This window comes from Limanda limanda, chromosome 14 (assembly GCF_963576545.1).
Source record: "Limanda limanda chromosome 14, fLimLim1.1, whole genome shotgun sequence".
NCBI classification, from domain to species: domain Eukaryota; kingdom Metazoa; phylum Chordata; class Actinopteri; order Pleuronectiformes; family Pleuronectidae; genus Limanda; species Limanda limanda.
This window is the reverse complement of record NC_083649.1, coordinates 15,907,921-15,929,579: the sequence shown is the minus strand read 5'-3', so window position 1 is coordinate 15,929,579 and position 21,659 is coordinate 15,907,921. Positions and strand designations below refer to the sequence as shown.

General features: G+C 40.8%; 1 protein-coding gene across 3 annotated transcripts; it reads left to right on the top strand.

The window, feature by feature from the left end:
• The first annotated feature begins 7,967 nt into the window (after nt 1-7,967).
• Nucleotides 7,968-19,021, top strand: mepcea (methylphosphate capping enzyme a). 3 transcript variants are annotated; one of them, XM_061085520.1, is made up of 5 exons: nt 7,968-8,174; nt 9,397-11,264; nt 14,175-14,393; nt 14,499-14,622; nt 14,718-19,021. In XM_061085520.1, exons 2-5 carry the CDS (start codon nt 9,447-9,449, stop codon nt 14,750-14,752), a joined length of 2,196 nt encoding a protein of 731 aa, XP_060941503.1. In that variant the 5' UTR covers nt 7,968-8,174; nt 9,397-9,446; the 3' UTR covers nt 14,753-19,021. The 3 variants fall into 3 exon arrangements, with proteins under 3 accessions (XP_060941503.1, XP_060941502.1, XP_060941504.1); XM_061085519.1 differs by having other exon boundaries at nt 7,968-8,319; XM_061085521.1 differs by lacking the exon at nt 7,968-8,174 and adding an exon at nt 8,551-8,574.
• The last annotated feature ends 2,638 nt before the right edge of the window (nt 19,022-21,659 follow it).

The window sequence follows — 21,659 nt, the reverse complement described above, 5'->3', positions numbered from 1 at the left end:
CCCAATTTTGATCAAGCTCCGTGGGGGGATGATGCATGTCAACAAAGCCATACTGGTTTATCCTCTAACCTTCAGTGTATCTGTAACAATGACAATCATTAAATAATTGTCTTATCACACTGATGTAAACCTTGTGTCTATTATTTTTGTGCCTAATGAATATTGTTCCTGTGATATTTGATTTGATTTAAGTGTGAAAATACAAATATAACAACGGTATCTTTGGATCAATGTACTGATAAAAAAAGGCACTTTAAATAGCACGTTGAACTGTTGAGTCATCCCACAGCCGACGGTTACTTTCAATGACACCACACATTACATCTGAACTTGACACGCAGCATAACAAATGGTTGGACCGCCCGGATGCTACTGCACAGGGGGGCACGCGAGCTCTGTCACACGTATTCTTGTGAACAGCAGGCTCGCACTCTTGATGGAGGAGCCTTTTGGGCCACAGGAACCGTGTGTACTCACCACTTTCTGCATGGACACACACAAACAATGGGACACGTCTGGAGTGCTTGGGGCCCAAACCCTGAGGAAGGGCAGATGGTCTCCGGGATCGAGGACCGCACCCCCATTAACATGAGAAAAGAGGGGGACAGAGGCGGAGGGGGAACAGGTACCCTCTCTCCTATATTCCCCTTCTAAAGAGATTAGAGGGGGGTGAGTTGTAAGCCCAACAGAGTCTGTGGTGCTGATTTGAGACCCAATTAGAAGGCTGCTGTCAACAGAACAGAGAACATCAAGTGTGAGGACCCTGTTTGTCAAATCTGCAGTGACAGAAAAAGGCAGTTTTCCTCATTCATATTTAAGATTTCCAGGTCCACACTTCATTAAACTTCATTTTGCAGTTTTCATGTTAGCCTGCAAGAGTAACTGACTCAAGATTGTCATTTTAGATAAACAGTGTTACAAATATTTTCAGCTTTTATAATAGAAATATGTGCCTTTGTGCATGTGGCTACATTTCCACAGGATTCATGTCCTTTTTGTGAAACTAAACCTTTAAATTTCCATGCCAGCAGGTGGTGAAATCCTTAAAATGTTTTTAACGGATTTTCCATTTTAAGAGGATATACATACTGGGATTTCACATTATAAAAACTAAAGCTAGAGTTAAAGCTGCTACAGTATTTGTTGATTGTTATTTGGGAATAGATCCATTTTTTGTTAAAAGCAAGGACTTATTGCAGCAACAATGACTGGATTTTCCTGAATGTTCCTGGACCTGGTAAAGCTATCTTACAGTTACAGATTGAGTTATAGCCTTTCAAAACAAAACCTCAACAGATTCCGTGAGGGTTGGTGGTGTTTTCCTTTCTTTTCACTGAAGGCAAATCTCCCCCTAAAAAACACAAATACTACTGTTGCAACAGCTGCAGATCTCGAGGGCTGGAGCCTCTCTGTGGGTGGAATGGGGCCGCTCTGTTGCTTTGACTCATTAATCACACTAACCACGATGTATTTCTCACAACCACAGTATTATTTTCTGAAATAAATATTGCCATTCTTTTTTTTTCTATTACTCCATAATAAACCAACTGATAGGGGAAGCTAAACAGCAACATTTTAAGTTTCAAAATGCAGTGATGCAATCATGGAATTCATATGACAACAAAAAAATGTAGTAAAAGTATGATTAAAAACAAGAGAGGGAGAAAGAGGAGGGAGAGAGAGTTGAAAAACTGAAGGTTTATTTCTGTAGGCGTACATACCTGTTCTACTGCATATTCTGTCTCCCCCTAGTGGTTATTTGGAGGATTGCAAAAATCCCCAGTAAATTCTGACTTCCCCCTGACCATCATCATTACAGTATCTCTTTACATAATTGCTGTGTCCCATTTTGACTAATTTAGTATGTAGTCCATTAGTTCAATGCAAAGTCAGCTCTCTTACTCCGAGAGGAAAAGTGCTGTCCAGCTTACATTAGAGAACAGGGTACAGCCTATGTCTTATTGGACTTAACGGCATTTTCAAAATGAAAGTTTAACATTTAGGTTATTTGATATACTATCTTGTGAATGATATGCTCTAAAATTCCTTGTATTTTGACAAATCGCTGGCTGTATTCATTGAAAGAAGCAAAGATTATGTTGCTGACATCAGGGCCGGCCCTGGCAATGTTGGCACCCTAGGCTAGATTTCAAATTGGCGCCCCCCAACATACACACGCAAACTCTCATGCATCCACAATAACTTTTGGATTGTATACAGATGCACACACAGGCAGACAAAATTTTAAGCTATTAAAAACAATAAAAATATATAGCAAAAAATATAAAGAGTCTGAAATCAGCTGTACTGATAGCATATCATGTCATGTCGACAAAAATAAACATTAATGATGTCGACAATCGGGGTGATTCTTACCTCAATATTGTTCTTTCTTCTCCTCCTCTACTTTGCGGTGCTTTCTGAATTGTGCACCTGACAATTTAATCTTTTTTTGATTCATCTTTGATTCATCTTTGACTCTAACCGCTTCTCTTTGTATGCATCATGCTGCTATGAGGAACTGTTGTGATGTTGTTGTCAAGGTTTGTTTTTCTCTTTTTGTGAATCCAGCAGTCTCGAGTGGAACAGCACATGCCAGTCAACTCGCCATGGCCGACCTCCGACACCCAACGGGACAGGTTCTGTTTGCGACTTGGATTGCTGCTCTGACTGGATTCGCTGCATGGTATCTGATGTGATCCCGCCTACAGCCTGTCATTTTGCTGCTGAGAGAGGGAGAGGGAGAGAGGGAGATGGAGGAGAAACATTGAAGGAAAGCGAATAAGGAGATTGAGACCATTTCATAGTTTAATACAAACATTCTTTAGGGGTCCAAGCTAATTCAATATTGCACTTAAAAACTGTAACTGGCTATACAGCTGACAATGATGCACCTATATACAATACACTGTTACACAAGTACAGTTCTTTTTTTAAAATCCATTCTCACATTTCGTAATTCATACTTGGCCTCCAGAAAGTTGGTACATGTGCACAAGTGATAGGAATCTGAAGCTGTTATTCAAGACATAGCACACCTACACTTTGACAAGTGCATGTTTTATTAAAACTATTTCAGATAATTGAATGTCTACTGATGCATGTTGAAATGATTGAATTCTTTGCTTTGGGTTTTTAAGCTATATTATGATTATTATGATCTTCTAATATTAATGGTTTATCTAAATTCTTCTAATAGACCTGTAGTTTATCTACTTGACAGTAACTTATGTTCGAGGTAGGTCTTTTAACATCTCATTTGTTTTGAATACACAAGTATCCACCATCGCTACAACTGGGTACCCATCATCCATATGACTTTGACGTAAGTTTTCTCCTTTTAGTACAAAATCATAATAATACAAAATTAATTACACTGCATGTGAAATTAATTTTAATTTTCACCCTGACACAGTATGGTTGTTGCACACAGAGTACCAAAGGAGATGTGTTGATAGTAACATTTAAACCAGGATGCTGTGCTCTCAACGCATACTGCATGTGACTATGCAGTATTCTTTCATTAGCAAAGCTCATTCAGGACAACAGCTGGAGTGCAGCTGTTTGGTCACAGCCATGGAAACCTAAGTAATGATACTGATGTGTTACGCATTCTCGTTTCTCAGGTTCCTGCTGCAGAAAGATGGCAATATAGTATGTTGGGCATGGACTGCCTGATATACCCCTGTAGTGTCCATGTTTAATTCATTTTCATGCCAGTGTTTTTATTTTAAATGCTAAAAGTGTTTTTGGAAATACAGAAGGGACACATACTTGAATTTCAGGGACGCAGGTTGAGTCAAACTTAGTGTTACGTGGGGAGGACTAATTTGTGCTGGTTTTGAATTCTCTTGCATTTTCATAAACCCAAGTTCTTATATCCCTTTGTGTGTCTAACTGAACAGAGCTTTATTAGTAACTGAAGAGATAGATTAACCTTCATGGTATGAGAGGGAAAATCCAGTTGTATGTCCTGCTGCTAACGGTGAAATGAAACTCCCTTCTTTTTTTTCTGTTCATGCTGAAATAAAGTAGATTCACTTGGTCTGACGTTTTCGATCACATCTTTATAAAACCTCACCTCATTAGCTTCACACTACAAACCCTGTGGGGGGGGGAATGTTTTTTGAGAGAGGATTCCAGATTCATTCACTAGACTGGCACTCGGTAGAGCTCAACAGAGCCGTACAGGTTAATCTCAGATCCGTGCAGCTTCCTTCTACCAAGTTTTGTGGTTATTGGTCCAGTAGTTTATTACATGTTGACTGACAAATCAGAGGTGAAAACATAACCTCCTTAGCAGAGGTAATAAAACCTTCACACAGTTATCAAGGAAATGTCACCAACATTATTTATAATTAGAAACACAACAGGAAATTAAAAGTAGAATGAAATGTTTCTACAATATCTAAATAGTTGACGGGTCATTTTCTGTTGGTCGACTTATCAATTAATTAGTTAAAAGCTCATTTACCCCTGCTACTTAGTCTATAGGGTTTTTATATTGTGTTTTATTTACATTGTATATATTGGTTTATTTTTGTTGTGCACTGGTTGCTGGTTGTACATAAAATTAATTAAATATAAAAAAAGAAAATTTAATTAAATTAAATGAATAATAATAATTAAAAAAAACAACCTGCGCGCGCATTTCCTGCGCAATGGGCTTCTGCGCAGGATGTGCGTAATGGTCTTCTGCGCAGGATGTGCGCGCAGTTTTTTAATTTAATTAATTTTTTTAATTTAATTTAATTTTTTTATTTAATTTAATTTTTTATGAAATTTAATTTATTTTTTATATATATTTAATTTGAAATGGTAATGATTCATTTTTGTTTTTTAATTTACATATTATTAGTTATTGTGCAATGAATAGGTGGTTGAAGTCCTGCCAACACGACAGCCTGCCAAACTTACCCATGAGTTCGGACCCAGCTCCTGTGTCCACTGGTGTCCTGGTTCCACCCATGGCAGCGTAGTGGCGTGGGGCTGGCTCATCCCTGCGGCCCAGGGAGCGCATTTCTCCACGCTGGTTCAGGGGTAAATGATTCACCTTAGGCAACCGCCTATGTCGCCTGTACCAGGAGCCGCCCCTGGCTGACATAACTCATCGATTTCATCAAAATTAAATGGCTCTGGTAAATGTTGCACTCTTCTCCATCCAACATGCTTTATTTAGCATCCATCACTGTGAACCACATATTGTCATCATTTATAATACACAACAAAGCTAATAACATTCAGGGTAGGAAGCGTGTTATGTTGGAAATGAGATGTGTTTTGTATTGTACTGGTCTGCACCTTGCTGTCGGGAGCTACAAGAGAATGATTCAGTAACAAGACAACAGAGAAGCCTATTTAAAGAATGTACTCAACCTAAATCCAAGCAGTCTAGTAGTATGAAACCCAAAGAAATTAAATGCACACATAACAAAACGAATTATAACTCATTTGGATACAAATACACCTGTTTTTATTTGCAATACACTCACTGATACCTAGTGTCACTGATGGACAAAATGGTCAACAAGTGTCACATGTTTATTTTACAAGAACAAAGAAGTACAAAGAAAACCTGCATTAAGAATGTGACTGATGAGAATAGGGGGGCAGCTGTGGCTGAGGTGGTAGAATGGTCATCAAGTGCTGCTCATAGATGCACTCTATGAATGTGTGTGGGAATGGGTGAATGTCAATAAACTGTACTGTAAAGTGCTCTGAGTGGTCATCAAGACAAGAAAAGTGCTATATATATATATATTCCGACCATTTATACACATATATATTTATCTAAACCTCTGAGGTCTAAAACGTTAATTTTCAGGTCCAGAGAGGTGTGTCATAGAATAAAATCCTCAAGTCTTTTAGAGAATTTTATTTGGAGTAAGCAGTACAGACCAATTTGCTGACAGCTGAACACTGGCCTTCATCAGACCCTGCATAGGCTGCTCTGAAGAACCACCACAATTATGTGGAGGTCAAGGTGACAATAGGTTACCGTGCTCCCTTAGGACATTTTCCTAAACCTACCTCGTAGTTTGGAGCCTTGAAGTTGACTGTGATGGCGTCATCAAATCACCAACAGCTGGTCTGTGGATGGTGCTGTGGTTACAAAGAAAAGCAGAAGTCGTCTTTGAGATCAAAACATCCAAAAATCTAGCCATGATTTTGTGTGCAACATAACCATGAACTTGAAATTGCCTTTACATTCTCTACCTCCATGGTCCATGTTACACAGGTGACTCCTCTATCTATATATAATGAAATGCAGGTCCTACATCACTTTAGCCTTTGTTATGGCCTGTTGTGTAGAGATAGTGTTGGTATCCACTTATAAATCAAACAAGCTTAATGATTACTTGATTAAACTGAACAGTATTTGTATGATTAATCAATAAGGACAACAGATAGATCAACGTGAGGAATTTTTTTTCCATATAAACGATTAATCAATTAAATAATTAGGGCCCGAGCACTAACAGGCACTGACAGACAGTGAGGACCTATTGAAATTGTAGGGATTATTATTATTATTTTTCAGGCAAATTAATTGGCCTTTTGAAGGCTTTAACATGCTCAAATTCTTACCAAAACAGATCTGCTTTTACTTTTTCTTTGACAAATCTAAGTCTAAACTACAGATATAGAAACATAATGGTACCCTTAAACACAACTCAAGTTTTGAATTGAGGTTAGTCAGATGTCCAAAATGTCGACAATATTCGACTTATTAATCAATAAGGAAAACATGTGAACCAACTTATTGATAGGCCATTGTCAATATTTTTTTTTTGAAGTAATTCAGTTTTCATAAAAGTGAGGCTTTTGAATGTTCAAGCCTCAGTTATGACCTGTTTTTATGACAAAGTAAACAGTTAATTGATACATTTTTGACAATATTCAACTTGTAAATCAGGAGAACAGATCAATCAACTAGATGATATGATAATGGTCAATATTTTTTATTTGAGTTCTAATAATAATTCAGATGTTCAAAATGTGAGGTCTTACACCACTGTAGCCCCAGTTATGACCTGTTCTTATGACCAACTAAACAATAAATGGATTAATTTCGACAATATTCAACTTATTATTAATTATTATCAATAAGGAAAACATGTCAACCAACTTATTGATAGGCCAACGTCAACATGTTTTTTTATTGAAGTAATTCAATTTTCATAAAAGTGAGGTATTTTAATGTTGAAGCCTCAGTTATGACGTTTTTATGACAAAGTAAACAGTTAATTGATACATTTGGACAATATTCAACTTATTATTAATTATTATCAATAAGGAAAACATGTCAACCAACTTATTGATAGGCCAACGTCAATATATTTTTTTAATGAAATAATTAAATTTTCATAAAAGTGAGGTATTTTAATGTTGAAGCCTCAGTTATGATGTTTTTATGACAAAGTAAACAGTTAATTGATACATTTGGACAATATTCAACTTATTATTAATTATTATCAATAAGGAAAACATGTCAACCAACTTATTGATAGGCCAACGTCAATATATTTTTTTAATGAAATAATAAAATTTTCATAAAAGTGAGGTATTTTACTGTTGAAGCCTCAGTTATGACATGTTTTTATGACAAAGTAAACAGTTAATTGATACATTTGGACAATATTCAACTTGTTAATCAGGACAACAGATCGATCAACCTGAAGATAGGATAATGATCAATATTTTTTTATTTGAGTAATTCAGATGTTCAAAATGCGAGGTCCTATACCACTGTAGCCCCAGTTATGGCCTGTGTTTGTGTCCAACTAAACGATTAATCGATCCAATTCGACTATAATCGATAATTATCGACTCAGCCACCGATTAGGGAGACATATGGGCAGTCGCCGGCGCCTCGCGTTAACCTGTATTATTGTGATCCTTGGGGCTGATCATCACATGGACACAGCCTCCACCCCCCTCACCATCTTGCGGCCGCTGGTCGCAGATCTCCGCCCCACGGCCCCAGTCATGTTGGGCTGCAGCTCGGAGCCCGGATGCGCCGCCATGCCGCCTCTACCACGGAGCGAGTAATGTCTCCGGCAGCCCGCCCGCCGCTGGAGGACTAGGACCTGACTGAGGGAGTCTTCACCCGCGGTGCACCGGGACAGAGGAGCCGTCTCAGCGGCCACAGCGCTTTGTTGTCTTCCGTGTTTGTGCGTCGACCTGCCGCCGTGTAGGAACACTTGTGTGTGTGTGTATGTGTGTGTGTGAGTGTGCGAGCTAGCTCAGGCTAACGCTAGCTCCCTCCGAGTGCGGGGTAGTGACAGTCCGGCCGGAGGCGGGGAGGAGAACTGCGAGGTGAGACTGTTATTTTGATGGCGACTACACACACTTGAGTTGCGGGCGAACAGGAGGCCGCCGGGGAGGTAGTATCACCACGGGCAGGGAGACTCACACACGGGGCTCGGGCAGCAGCGGTGCTCCTCCGCTGCTCGTCCGGTAGCGAGGGTTCGTGCAGCGGGACGTTTGCTCGACGTTGTGGCCCGCGGAGGAGAAGCTAGGAGCTAGCTGCTAACTAGAGAACTGTCCAGCACAGCCAGGGAAACTTTTCAGGTCAGTCACCCCCCGGGCGGACACGAGCCAGAGGTCGCCCCCTCGGTCTGGGAACTGTGCGACTGACACTCCGGGTTTATAAGCGAGGGCATGTTTTGAAATGACAAGTGGGAAGCGGAGGAGTTGACCACGACGTCCACTTGAGCTGACCCCATGTTTGTGAGCTGCTCCCTGGAGGGCACAGGTCCCTGGACTCTGGATCCCAGAAGCACAGCCTCGTAGGGTTAGGGTTCCTCAGCTGGAACAAGCGACTACAAGTTTGCACTCTTAAGTTTGTGAGCTCGCAGCCACAGGAAATCTCCTCCAGGCAAATTTTTAAGCTCCTGTAACTGCTGTTAATGTTCGATTATGACATGTACCTCATGTTTCAATGTGTGATCAGGATGTGCATTTTATATTTTGTTGTTATTCCAGTAATCCTGCAAAGCGTCTTTAAGCATTGTTAAAATAGCTGTTCAAATACAATGTGTTATTGTTATCAGCACATTGAGATAGGGTAGGCAGATGCTTTAAAGTTGGGAATATTGCAGCATTTCACAAAATATCTTTAAAAATATGTAAAATGGGGGGTAGGACTCGATAAATATTTACTTCTCCTTTTTGGATAACAATTATTTATTTATTTCAAACATTTGTTGTTAAAGTTCAGTTTATTGCCTTGCCTTTTCATACTTGCAGATATTGATATTTTTATTTGAAACATTCAATATATAAACCTAATTAACCTATTGTAATATTGTTGACCACAACCACACAAACTGGTGGCACTCGGTAGATTATTTCAAAAGCTTTATTTTAACTCTTGTTCTCTGTGACTTCCAGATCGAGACAAAAAACGTCAATGTTTGCATCAGCTCTGCAAAGCTAACAAGATGTCTGCCGATGAGGATACTGTCAAAACGGGCGGCCCACAGGCCAGCTCCGCTTCATGTATGCAGCTCTCAGATTGCACTGGAGGTTACAGTAACATATCCGTTATGGTGGAGGGAACCACGGCCACCCCGGACTTTGCAGCCGTGTGTCCCGTCCCGGGCACCGCGGCCTCGCCGAAACACACCAGCACGACCGACGTGCTCAGTCACTCAGACAATACTGGACAGAGAACCAGAGGGAACGAGGTCAACATCAGTCACAGGAACAGCTTTCATCATTCCAAACAACAACAACAACAACAACAGCAGCAGCAGCAGCAAACAAAATTAACGAAGCGGCGCAACACAGCTAGCTTTGGTTTCAAGCATCCGACATCTGGCAAGAGGAGACGAAGGGCCAACTCTGAGAGTGACTCCGTCCTGCCCACCAACTTCCTTCTGGGGGGCAACATCTTCGACCCACTGAATCTCAACAGCCTGCTGGATGAGGACGTGAACAGGGCCCTGAATGCGGAGACGCCCAAATCCTCCCCGTTGCCGGCGAAGAGTCGAGACCCCGTGGAGATCCTCATCCCCAGGGACATCACAGATCCGTTAAACCTGAACAGCGGGTTAGCAGACAGCAGCGTTATGGTGTCCCCCTATAAGAGCGGTGGCAGGAAGAGGCACCGCAACCGACACCATGGAGGAGCAGGAGGAGGTGGAATTTCACACCCGCAGGTCAACCTCTCCGAATCGGGAAGACTTGAGGGAAAGACTGGCTGCTCGGCACTGCTTCCCGGTCCGTTGCCCTCGTCTTCTGCGCTAGATGTCTCCAAAGAGTCCGACTCCAATGTCTCCAATGTCACAGGAGAATCCCATGAGCACTCAGCTGACACAACAGCCAGCTGCAAGGAGGAGACAACAACTGTACCAATGGAGGATTCCGCTTCGTCTTTACTGACAGGTCCAAACCAGCACGCAGGCAGACGCAAGCGGCGGCGCAACTCTGGCAAAATGGAGCTTCCGGTAACCCACTCTACCCCCGTTGCAAGGTCGGGATCTGGAGACAAGAGTAGCAGTACGGGGGGGCAGAGATACTCTCAGTCTTTCCACACACCGAGAAGTGGTTCTAAAACAGGTCCGGGAGGCCGCCAGCACCAGCAGCCACGCAACCATGCAAAGGAGCAACAGAAGAAGTTCCAGTTCGGGAACTACAACAAGTATTACGGCTACCGCAACCCGGGCGCCAGTGAAGACCCACGGGCGCGTTGGCTTCGTCCAGAATGGTTCGAAGGGAAAGACGTCCTGGATTTAGGGTGCAACTCAGGCCACATAACACTGTATATTGCCAAAATGCTAAGACCCGCCCGCATATTGGGTCTGGATATTGACAGTGGCCTGGTGCACGCAGCCCGAAAGAACATCAGACATTATCTTTCTGAGATGCAGACCCAAGAGGCCAGGCGGGCAACGCAGGAGAAAAAGAGCACCAAGCAGGAGGAGAGGAATGGAGACGACAGTCGCACAGAAAAGAAGCACAACGAGGACGAGAGCAGGGACGAAAATGGGAAACCAGCGAAAGGAGAGAGTGGCCCCGCAGAGGCTGTAAATGACAATGACCCCCGACGCACAGATGAGGCCGGGACCCAGAGGCCGGGCAGCAGAACAGAGGAAATGGAGCAGGAAGATCGGGATTCGGGCCCTGCTGATCCCTCGGTGAGCTGCTCTTTTCCCATGTCCCTGCGGATCTCAAGGGGGCCCATCGCTGCACCGCCCCTGACAGAAACATCCACCACACGGCCTGGGGAGTTCCCCTCAAATGTGTCCTTCATGAAGGTAAGAAGACGTTCTGTGTGCGTGTGTGTGAACATCTGGTGCAGGCGGAATCAGGCTGCCATGTTGGTGCATCCTGGGAGCCTAGATGAAAGCAATTCAGTAACAAAATTCAGCTTGTCACTGCCTGCATTACGTCTGCAGTGCATCATATATATATTCATTAAGACGAGGGTAACAGCTAGTGCGTGAACAAAACAAACAGAACTGTTAAGAAATAAGAAAGAGGCTTCATTTTAGGAGAAACTCTGAGTTGAGTGAGTTCACTCTGAGGATTTGATAGAATTTGCGCAGCCACTCATCTCCCTGTAACATGAGTGATAATTCTATTGCATCTCAATGAAGGTTGGCACTGTCACAGCACAGTCACTTATACTCGTATGGTAATAACCTACCAGGCTATTGAACGGCCGCTTTGATTTGCATGCAAATTTGACTGTTGTAACTAAACGTTGCTGATATTCAAATGAGTGGACTCAAATGTGCATTCATCAGGGTTCTATTCCATTCAGCTGTAGTTGTAGGCCTCCAACGGTAAATGAACGAGTCACGTAAGTCTTTTAGGGTATTGATCAAAGTTCACGTGATTGGATTTGTTATCCTAGTTATTGGTTTCTTGTTTTGGATTATCAGCACTTTCTTTAAAAGACCAGAGTTTCCCCTCCCTCAATATAGTCTATACAATAATATATAAATCAAGCATGTTGTTCAGAATCTCTTTAAGTCAGACTCTAACATTTTATTAATCTGAGTCTTTACAAGCTCAAACTGAGTGTGCAGGGAATTTCCGCTCATTTGTCACCCATAGATTTTTCCGTGTGTTGTATGTTGGTGTTTGAAGCTGCCACTGATGCTGGGAACTGAAGGATGGAAGCGACAAAGAGGCAGCAGTCTATCATTTTCATGGTGTTTTTTTTTAAGTTGGCCAATGGCCTCTGCTTTTATTTTGCCTCCCTTTGTCGAGGATGTGACAAATATTCCGACAGCTTTACTTTAATCGACATAAAAGTTTCTCATTAAGGGTTTTGTTCCTCTAGTTTCTATGGACGTCTCTTCACTCCACTGGCCTTGTGCCTGCTGGCGGTGTGTAGGCAGCCACATGAATGGGTTTGGAGCAGAAACTGTAGTGTCTGTGAATGAAGCAGTAGAGATAACAGCCGTGTAGCACGGACCTTATCCTGTAAAAGCAGTGAACCGGGCCCTAAGATGAACGCCTGAGCCCGCTCGGTCTGCACCATGCAAGATTGGATATGAAAGGAGAATGTCAGGCTGCAGAGCATTAGAAAGGTGAAGGGAAGCTAATTGAAGTTTGTTAGTTCCTTACCACTAAATACTTATAAAAAATATAGTGTCAGTGATTTAGAAATAAAATTGATCTTAGCTGTGTAATAGACCAAACTGCCTCTACAAAGCAACAACGGTGCTTTTCCTGATGTGATATTTAAAAATCTCTTCAGCAAAAAAAGGTCTGTTCTCAGTCATCAGGTTTTCCCAGAATTTGATCTCAGTTGTATTCTATTTAAAAGGTTGATCACTCTCCTTCTCTTTCTCCTCAACATTTATGTGTATCAGTCCATTATAAGGTTCCCACTGTTATACCTGCCAAGAACATTATCAGGAATATGTGGGATTTCTAACTAGGGATTGGGGGAAAAATCGATTCAGTTACAAATCGCGATTCTTGTGAATGACGATTTTAAATCGATATGCTGCCTCCCAAATCGATTTTTAATTTTTTTTTTTTTTTTTAAACATATTTATTGGTTTATACTGGGGTGGATATATTGGGGGAGCAACATCACCCCAGAGCATGTTGACCAGCTCTTGTTTTTGCACAAGAATCTAAACATACCCAAGCACTAGCTTTGCATCGGCTACATGCAAACAACAATAGCCTACTTTTTGTTTATTTCAAAGTTTATATTTTAAGTAAACTTGTATTCATTCTATTTAATTTATCTTTTATTTATTGTTTAAAAGTAGCCTAAGTGGCATTCATTTCTTAATCTGTCAGTTACTGTGCAGTTGACTGGGGCTATACAATAATAGGGCACATTTTTATTTATTTTCTATATTGGCTGCCCGGCAGTCATTAAGTTAATGTTAATATTTGAAATAAAACTGGTAAAGCTCTAAGTGAATTTGACTGTGTTGTATTTGAAGGAATGATTCAACATTTTTCCATGGTCCAGTATTTAAAAAAAAAAAAATAACCAAAAGAAATCCCAGGAAATCGTAATATCGAATCGCAATACCCACAGAAATCGCAATACATACCGTATCGCCACCTAAGTATCGTGATAGTATCGTATCGGGAGGTCCCTTCCGATTCCCGTCCCTATTTCTAACGCAAGTTGATGTGACCCAGTTACCAAAGACCCACATCACATTATCAGTCTGCGGATATTATTTTCTTTAAATCTGAACAATTTAATATACAGTATAATAGGGTTATTCCATGTCAAAGGGACACACATCTGAAGGGACCAAGTCAAAACTTTTTGACTTTGGCCTTATCGCTGTTATTGTTTTGGTTTCCAACTTTTTGCTATCCCCAATGTAAAAAAATAACCACACTGAATGATTAAAACAATAAAAGTTGTTTTACCCCAAAAAAACTGTATTCAAAAGTTAGTGAAATTTTCACCAGTTATTTTGTAATATCATCAAGACCTCCAGAAAGGTCAAAATATAGAGAAGCTGAGAGATAGCTGAGACCGTATCACCAAAAATGGGATGAACTCCATTTAAGTGAGATCTGGACTTTCCACTCACCTGTCGTAAAAACCTAGATGTGTTTATATTTCAGAAATAATCTGTACTTCATGACAGCCTATGGGACTAATTCACCCCAAAAAGATGTTTATCCTGTCAAGGTCCTGTTTTTCTCACTCCACCCCTTCTCTCCTTTAGGCCAATTATGTACTGGAGAGTGATAATCTGCTTCTGACTCAGCGGCCGGAGTATGACGTAATCCTCTGCCTGAGCGTTACCAAGTGGGTTCACTTGAACTGGGGAGACACTGGCCTCAAGCGGCTCTTCAAGCGAGTCTACAGACACCTCCGTCCTGGAGGCTTGTTCATCCTCGAGCCGCAGCCGTGGGAGTCGTATGTGAGGAGAAGGAAGCTGACTGTAAGAGACTGAGACACAAAGTGCATATCTGCAGCGTTCTCTTTCTGAAAGCTTTGTTGTTTCGCTGAGAAATAACAAATATTTGTTTTCTCTCTCATGTGACAGGATAATATTTCCGGGCATTATCAGAGCATCCGCCTCCGACCTGACCAGTTTTCATCATACCTTATATCTGAGGTGGGCTTCACCAGTTTTGAGCACCTTGGGATCCCCCAATGTTCAATAAAAGGTAACTCAGCAATTTGTCAGTGCAAGTTTATAACCTCCTTATTATTCACCGTCGCAGCCTGATTCCATCTTTAACTTTTCTTTGCTTTGTGACAGGTTTTCAAAGGCCAATCTACTTATTTCACAAATGACCGCTCCTGCCTTGAAGATCATTGAATGTGAGTAGCCTAAAAACAAGCCAGCCGGCTGCTCTGGACTGCAAGGAATCTTCGAGAATCCTCAAGGGTTACTCCGGCTTTTTCAGACGCTGAAGAGGAAATGGGACCAGAAGTCAAATTTAATTTTGTAAAGATGAGATCCGTTGAGAAGAGGCACCTATCAGAATTTTCTGTGACTTCAAATTCTTTCGGTATGAGATGAACTCTGATGGGAGTCGACAACGTTGTCCAACCTGTAGCCAGACATCAGAGTTTGGCCAAACTGTGGAAATTCATCTGAACAGCTTCCACGTGCTAATGACGCCCCAGTTTGACACACAGCCATAACACATGTTTGAATACCTTTGGCCATATATCTCTGCTTTCATGACTTAGTTCTGTGCCACCACATTACCACACTGTAACATGTTAGGGTTGGGGGATGAGGCAGAGTTGTCCAATGGGACACCATCACCATTTCAACTGGAAATAACTGGTGAATTCACCAGATTATCTCACTGTAAACCTGCAGTGTAACACTGGATTTCCAAGCTATTAAACATTTACATGATGTCTCTGTAAAGACCGCCCTCGAGTGCAGATAGAGGACACTGCAGGCTGATGGGAAACAGAGCCCCATATTGCCAGCTGCCACTGATGGCACAGGAAATGTTCTCTTGGGCGTTAAGTATTTGGATTAGGTTCGAAGCTTTGCATCAGCAGGCACATTAATGCAAATTTGGGTGTTTTTAAAAGAGCCAGAGTCAATCAGTGGATCACTAATAGCGCATGTACAGTATTTGTCCCATCTCCTAACCCTAATATGTAGTTTGTTTTATCATTATTTTGCAAATTGGACCTTAGAGCTGAATAAACCCTAATCGGATACACAGCTGTAAAAATGTAAAACTCCTCATTTTGGAATAGACAAACCCGAAAGCTCTTAAATTGCTGAAGACCTGTGGAAAGAGGTTTGTCTAAGTGATGAAGATAATGAGGCACTCAAAACGGCCAAAACGGGGAACAGCCTGTGAAATCCCGAAAGTTGTTGTGAATGCTGTTGTTTACTTCCCTTTATCAGCAACACATTTACCACTAAGTGATATTTTCTTATTGTGCGGCTTAAGTGAAAAGGAGCTGTATAATGGTAGAGTAATGACGGGCAAACTGGTTGTTCCATCCAGTCCCGGCGAAGCTCCCTTTCCTCACTGTGTTGCCAAATTGGTGCGTTCACGCAAGTGTCTCGCTTCCATCACTGCCGATTGGAGCCGATAAAAAAACAGTGTCTTCTGCAGAGTCCTTTGACCCCGCCAGTGAATGTCGATTGCATCCATTCCCATTGCAGACAAAAGCCAGATGTTAGCTGGTGTTAGTGGGGGGTTTTCATCAGTGGATAAGAGGCTATATAGTTCAACAGTGCTTACTGTAATTGGAAAGTAGAATACTTAGTCTGGCTTCTGAAATCAGACTGCTGTAATTCTAAATCCTAAATTGAAAAATCAGATGTCGGTGTTTTCAAGAAAAATAGTTTGGGCTGTTTTGAGTGTTTAGGAAGCAGCAGAGCACCACATGGGTTCTCTGGGCCTTTTAGATGCTCCATCCTAATGGTAGGGGGCACATCTGAGCTGCTGTGACACGGTGGTGGGCTCCGCTCAAGGTCATTCAGCAGAGACATCACAAGGACTATTTTGCAAAGTAGAAGTTTGGCATGCAGTAATCTGTTTTCATTATTATTTTTTTAATGACAGTGAAGCCATAGCCCGACCTTACATGTTGTTTACAGTGTCCTCCACTGAGTTCTGACAAGAGAATCAAATAAGAGTGAAATTGAAGGCAGAGGCCTGTAAAGAGAGTTACTACACTGCGCGTCTTCAGTGCCGTGGAATCGTGACATATGCTTAGTTTTGCACAGTCTGATCATCACTGCTGGACAAGCTTTAATTCAAACAGCATCAGAATCACTTGAAGTACTCGGGTACTTTTTTTTTAAAAGGCTAAAAGTAGATTCATTGCTGGAATCTATCCACATGAAATAATGCTGTTTGTATTAAAGTGCAAACATATTTTATGTGTCTTTTCCTCTTGTTTCCTCAATGTATGATCACCGTGTTAGTCTTTGGCCCAATAAGAACAGGTATGAGTTACAGGTAGTCAGGTTTGTTCTGTGACCATACCTCCGTTGGAGTGCACCGATCACTCATCTACAACCTTTCGTTAAAATTGGCTAGGGCAAAAAATCTTCCTTTTTTGTGACTGGTTCAGTCACAGTATTTAGCACACTGGGGTAGGAGTTGATGATGATGGATAATTTCTATTTTAGTATGTGATCAATGTAAATTAGTTTGGAAGTTTTGTTTTTACTGTTGTCAATATTTAGTTCAGACATGCTTTTGTCATTTTTTTCAAGTGGATTTTTTTTTTGGATGTGTTTTCAAATGTTTGCTGCCAATTTGCAAATTAAATCCCAGGTCAGAGTTTCCGTCTCCTTTAACGGATCAGTAATCCAGTTCTGTCACAACAATTGAACATGTACATTAGAAAGTTCTGGTATGATTTGATTAGTTCTGTCCTGGCAGGCACATGGATTGTGAGAGTAGCTCTTTGTTTTTTTTATAAGCTCTTTGAAAGGAGTGTTTGTGTTAATGCACTTTCATTTCACTTCATTTGACATGTTCTAGACATTTTTTTAAAGTCTTCAAGATTCCGATTTTGCATATTTTTTTCCGTCAGACTTTTTTATAACAAATTGTGGAACACTGATTAACCTATAAAACAAAGCTTCAGGTTATGTTTTGAATCCAAAGTGAATTGGACGCAGCCTCAGTTGGCCCAACAGACACGGCACCAAATCACACTTCTCTCCTAAGCTCAGACAATCGGATTCTCAGGCTTAGATCAGCCCACTGCTGTAGTTTTAAGGGCGTTTTGCATTCTGTATTATTAACAATCTTTCCTTTTCGCAGGTCACATAATAAGCATTTTATTTGAAAGATGATTTGTTTAAAGTTCATTTGGTTTTGCCATTGATGTTAAAGATTGCACCTTACTGTCTCAGCAGTGGTCTCCCACAGATTTCAACCCTAGGCCTGACTTGTCAGTCCAGGTGTCCAAGTGAAAGGATGTCTTTGACGAAGATGTGAAATGGCATGTTGTCATACAGTGTTGTTTAAAATCTTTGTACTTCCCTTGAAGTTTTGCACAAAGTTGTGCCACGTCCTAGATTATATTAACTTTCACAAAAACCTGGCACTAAGTAACCTGACACCCTACCAACAGGATTTGATGCCAGTGAGGAATATAAATACGACTATTTCAAAACCTGTCATGGTCAGGTCTCCCATTTCAGGTTGAAGTTTCCGTCACAATTTTGTGCAATATTTGCTCATGAAATCTGTTTTCATCGACAAAAATATATGCCACCATAATCGTTAGATAGATTCGAATTTGAGAAATCTTTTATAGTTTTGAATGTGAAAGATTTTGAGTCCAAGTTTTCATGTTGCAAGGAAAATAATAGGTTAATATGACATGGTAAATTTCAATCAAAGTTAACCCTATTTAGCTTTTTTATTCTGTTTCATATTTGCAACTTGAAGACTGGGACCCATTACAATACTAAGTTAAATGAATTTCAGCATTTTGTTATTTGGCATTTGACTGAGAGAAAGAGATGTGCTGGTTTTTATTTAACGATGTGTGGTAATCCTTATTTTTAGAGATCTGTGGATGCCAAAGAAATTCAATAATCATGTTCCATACTGATTACAAATTCCAAAAACCTGTAGCTACAACCTGATAAGATTTCTGCAGCATTGCAATGAAATGTCGATCAAATATTTGTCCGGAAACTCTGTCGTACTTAACAGTTTGCCCACCTGCTTCTCATTTTCCAGACATTTCATAACATCAAAGTCCATAAAACTGTTCTAAAAACTAACAGAGAAAATTGTTATCTCTTTGTAGCACAACAGATGCATAAATTCAAGGCGTGCATGACTTTTAACCGCACTAAAAAGTCACCTCTTCATGTTGAATTTGCACTGATATGACTCGAGGGTGTTAAACTAGCTGAGTAAACCTTTTGCGGTTCAAGTTGATGTTTTACATGTGTACCTTTTACTAGGATCGGATTAAAAGAAACTGTTTGAATAAAAATATCAGTTCTGTCAGGGAAGCTTTTAATTTTCATGCCTCTGAACAACAACAAGATATATCTGAATGTTTCTGTGTTCAACATCATCAATGATTAAAAGTGGTTCCAGATTTTGTGGTTCAGCAAGTTTTTATTTTGGCCCTATAGCTTTTTTACATGTTGCTTCTTTCCATGTGACCTGAACAGAAAAACTGTTGTCATAGTGACCTATGGTCTGCCCAGAACTGTTCTTATTAATGTGATGATAATCTGTAAGGAGGTTAGCAACCTCCTTTTGAAAGATTAAATCCACCCCCCTCATATGGAAACATCTGGAAGTGCAGACCTCTCACTGACGCCTGCCAAAGGGAAAAGTTATTTCCTGCAGTTTATGTCTCATATAGAGGCCGACAAAGACAAAGGCCGACAGTCCAAAGTTTGTTTGGAAAAGGGTGTGGACTTGAAGGCCCGAACCTGTAAATTATATTATAAGCCAGTACAATAGTTTCCCAAAGACTGTTTATCTCAGGCCTTGGAAATAGGCTGCATGATAGTGTGCAGGTGTTTCTTCTGTTGTGTGTAACAACAACTTAAGTTTTCATTCGTTCACCTTCATTTTCTATAGATTAATTTGAAAGCAAAAAACAAATAATGATGTCTAGAGTAACCAAGCTCAGACTTTCTTAGCTAGAAGCAGGTTTGAGGAAGAAATATTTGCAAAAAAACAAATAATGATGTCTTGAGTAACCAAGCTCAGACTTTCTTAGCTAGAGGCAGGTTCGATGTAGAAATATTTGCTTTATATTTAGGGGACAAAATGCACGCGGGTCCACTACAAAGTTTGAGAAATCCTCCTGGGAGGACAGGCTTGTCCTCTGCAGAGCTCCATAGATCAGGCCTGTGTGCTTGTAAAAGTAAGAGTCTTGTGACTTTAGAGCTATAATGGTATTAAATAGACTCTACGAGCACGAAGAAACATTTTCTCTGGATTGATTCCATGGAAGTTAAACCTGAATGTGAAAGACTACTTCAAATGAAAGTCTGGTTTTTGCTCATAATCACCTGGCTAATCCGTGTGGTGTCAGCATCTTAAGAAAGGCCTTTCGAGTGCAGACTCTGGGAATGAGGGATGGAGATCTGTAAATGATCTTTAAGAGAAGTTATCCTCTCTTATCCAGCGGCCACAAAACAATCTGACCTGGGCAAAGACTGTTTGTTTTCACCTGACATTTACATCACGAGTGAAAATGACCAAGAAGCAGAAACATTATTGGAAGTTGTAAAATGATATTGAACCCTCTAGCCATCTAGTAAAATAAAGCTGTTTTATATAATTTACCTCTTAAATTCTGAACACCAAAGCTGAAGTTGCACTTGTTTGCATTTTTATCAGTTACAGTGCAATTACAATGGACTGTACATAATGGAGGAAAGAAAGAAACTGTTCTTGATTTTGTACGTTTGATGCTGATGCCATGTTATTAATAATTGATTAAAAGCAATCAATGATGCCAAACAAATAATCACAAACTGAATAATAAAGTAAAGATGCCGTTGAAATTTACATTCAAATCAAGTGTCAGTTCTCTGATTGTTTTTGATTTAATCATGTTTAATTAAAGATGCAATGAAAACTTACAGAAAGAGACCAGTGCTATGCTAAAAAGTCAATTAAAATAATCAAGTAAGATGAGGTTTGAGGAGCTGCACAAGAAAACCTCAAACCAGAGCTCAGATTATTTAACCTGCGATGATAAAGGTCATATAACTTCCCTTTAGTTTTAAATTACTGCTGGTCCCTGTGATTCATTTGTCATCAACATCGTCAAACCCTGAATTCCCCACAGTGACACTGGTCTATACAGTTCATGCATCCTGTAATAATTTCCCGTTCCAAGCTGTTGCTGTCTGTTGCTTTGTGAAGACAGAAAGCCTCATGTAAACAGGTTTGTGGGGGTTTGCCCCTTTGTGGCTTGGTCACGCTCCGCTGTCTGAATAGTACAAAGATTCAACCCAGATCACAATGCAGGGCACAATACAGTGGCTCCTGTTTACAAATAGCATCCATGCCTTTAACACCTACCAGCCCGGGCCAGTCATCAACCATCTTCAGATCCTGGATCAGTTAGTGCAACGTATAGCAGGCAGAGGGATAACTAAATGTTTGAATCATATTGTGGAGCAGTTTTTATTATTAATTACAACAGCCTTTTGGTTCCACCTGTGTTGGTGTGCCCTCAAACTGAGATGAGCAAATCAGTTTTTGAGCAGACAGTTGTGTTGATTCCTAAAAAAATAGAAACAATAAATATACCAGCAATGTCATTTGACCGCCGGATGATCTGAGACGGGCCCGGTGATGGGACAATGAATCGGCTTTGCAATCGTGACGTCGTCTGTCTGTTCCAGACAATGTTGTCCAGACCGACAGAATGGTGAGATAACATAAACACAGAGCCATAACACTTCATTCACAAAAGCTCTATTTCATCAACAGCTATTTAGGTCAGTCACTTGACCATTATTGTGTCCTGTCAGGACAGCGCTGAGCGACAGCATGCCAGACTCCACGCAGACTGCTTTCCATGCTGTTATTTCCCCAAGGTCAAGCCAAGTGGGCAATGTGCTCCATTTAGACACTGTATTTTACATGTTTTCTCACATGCAAAGTAACTGGTTTACTTTGCATTGAATTTGAGACAATATGCTCAAATTTGAATGTGAGGACCCTCTGTGCTCAAAAAAACAAACACCAGTGCATCTGTTTCC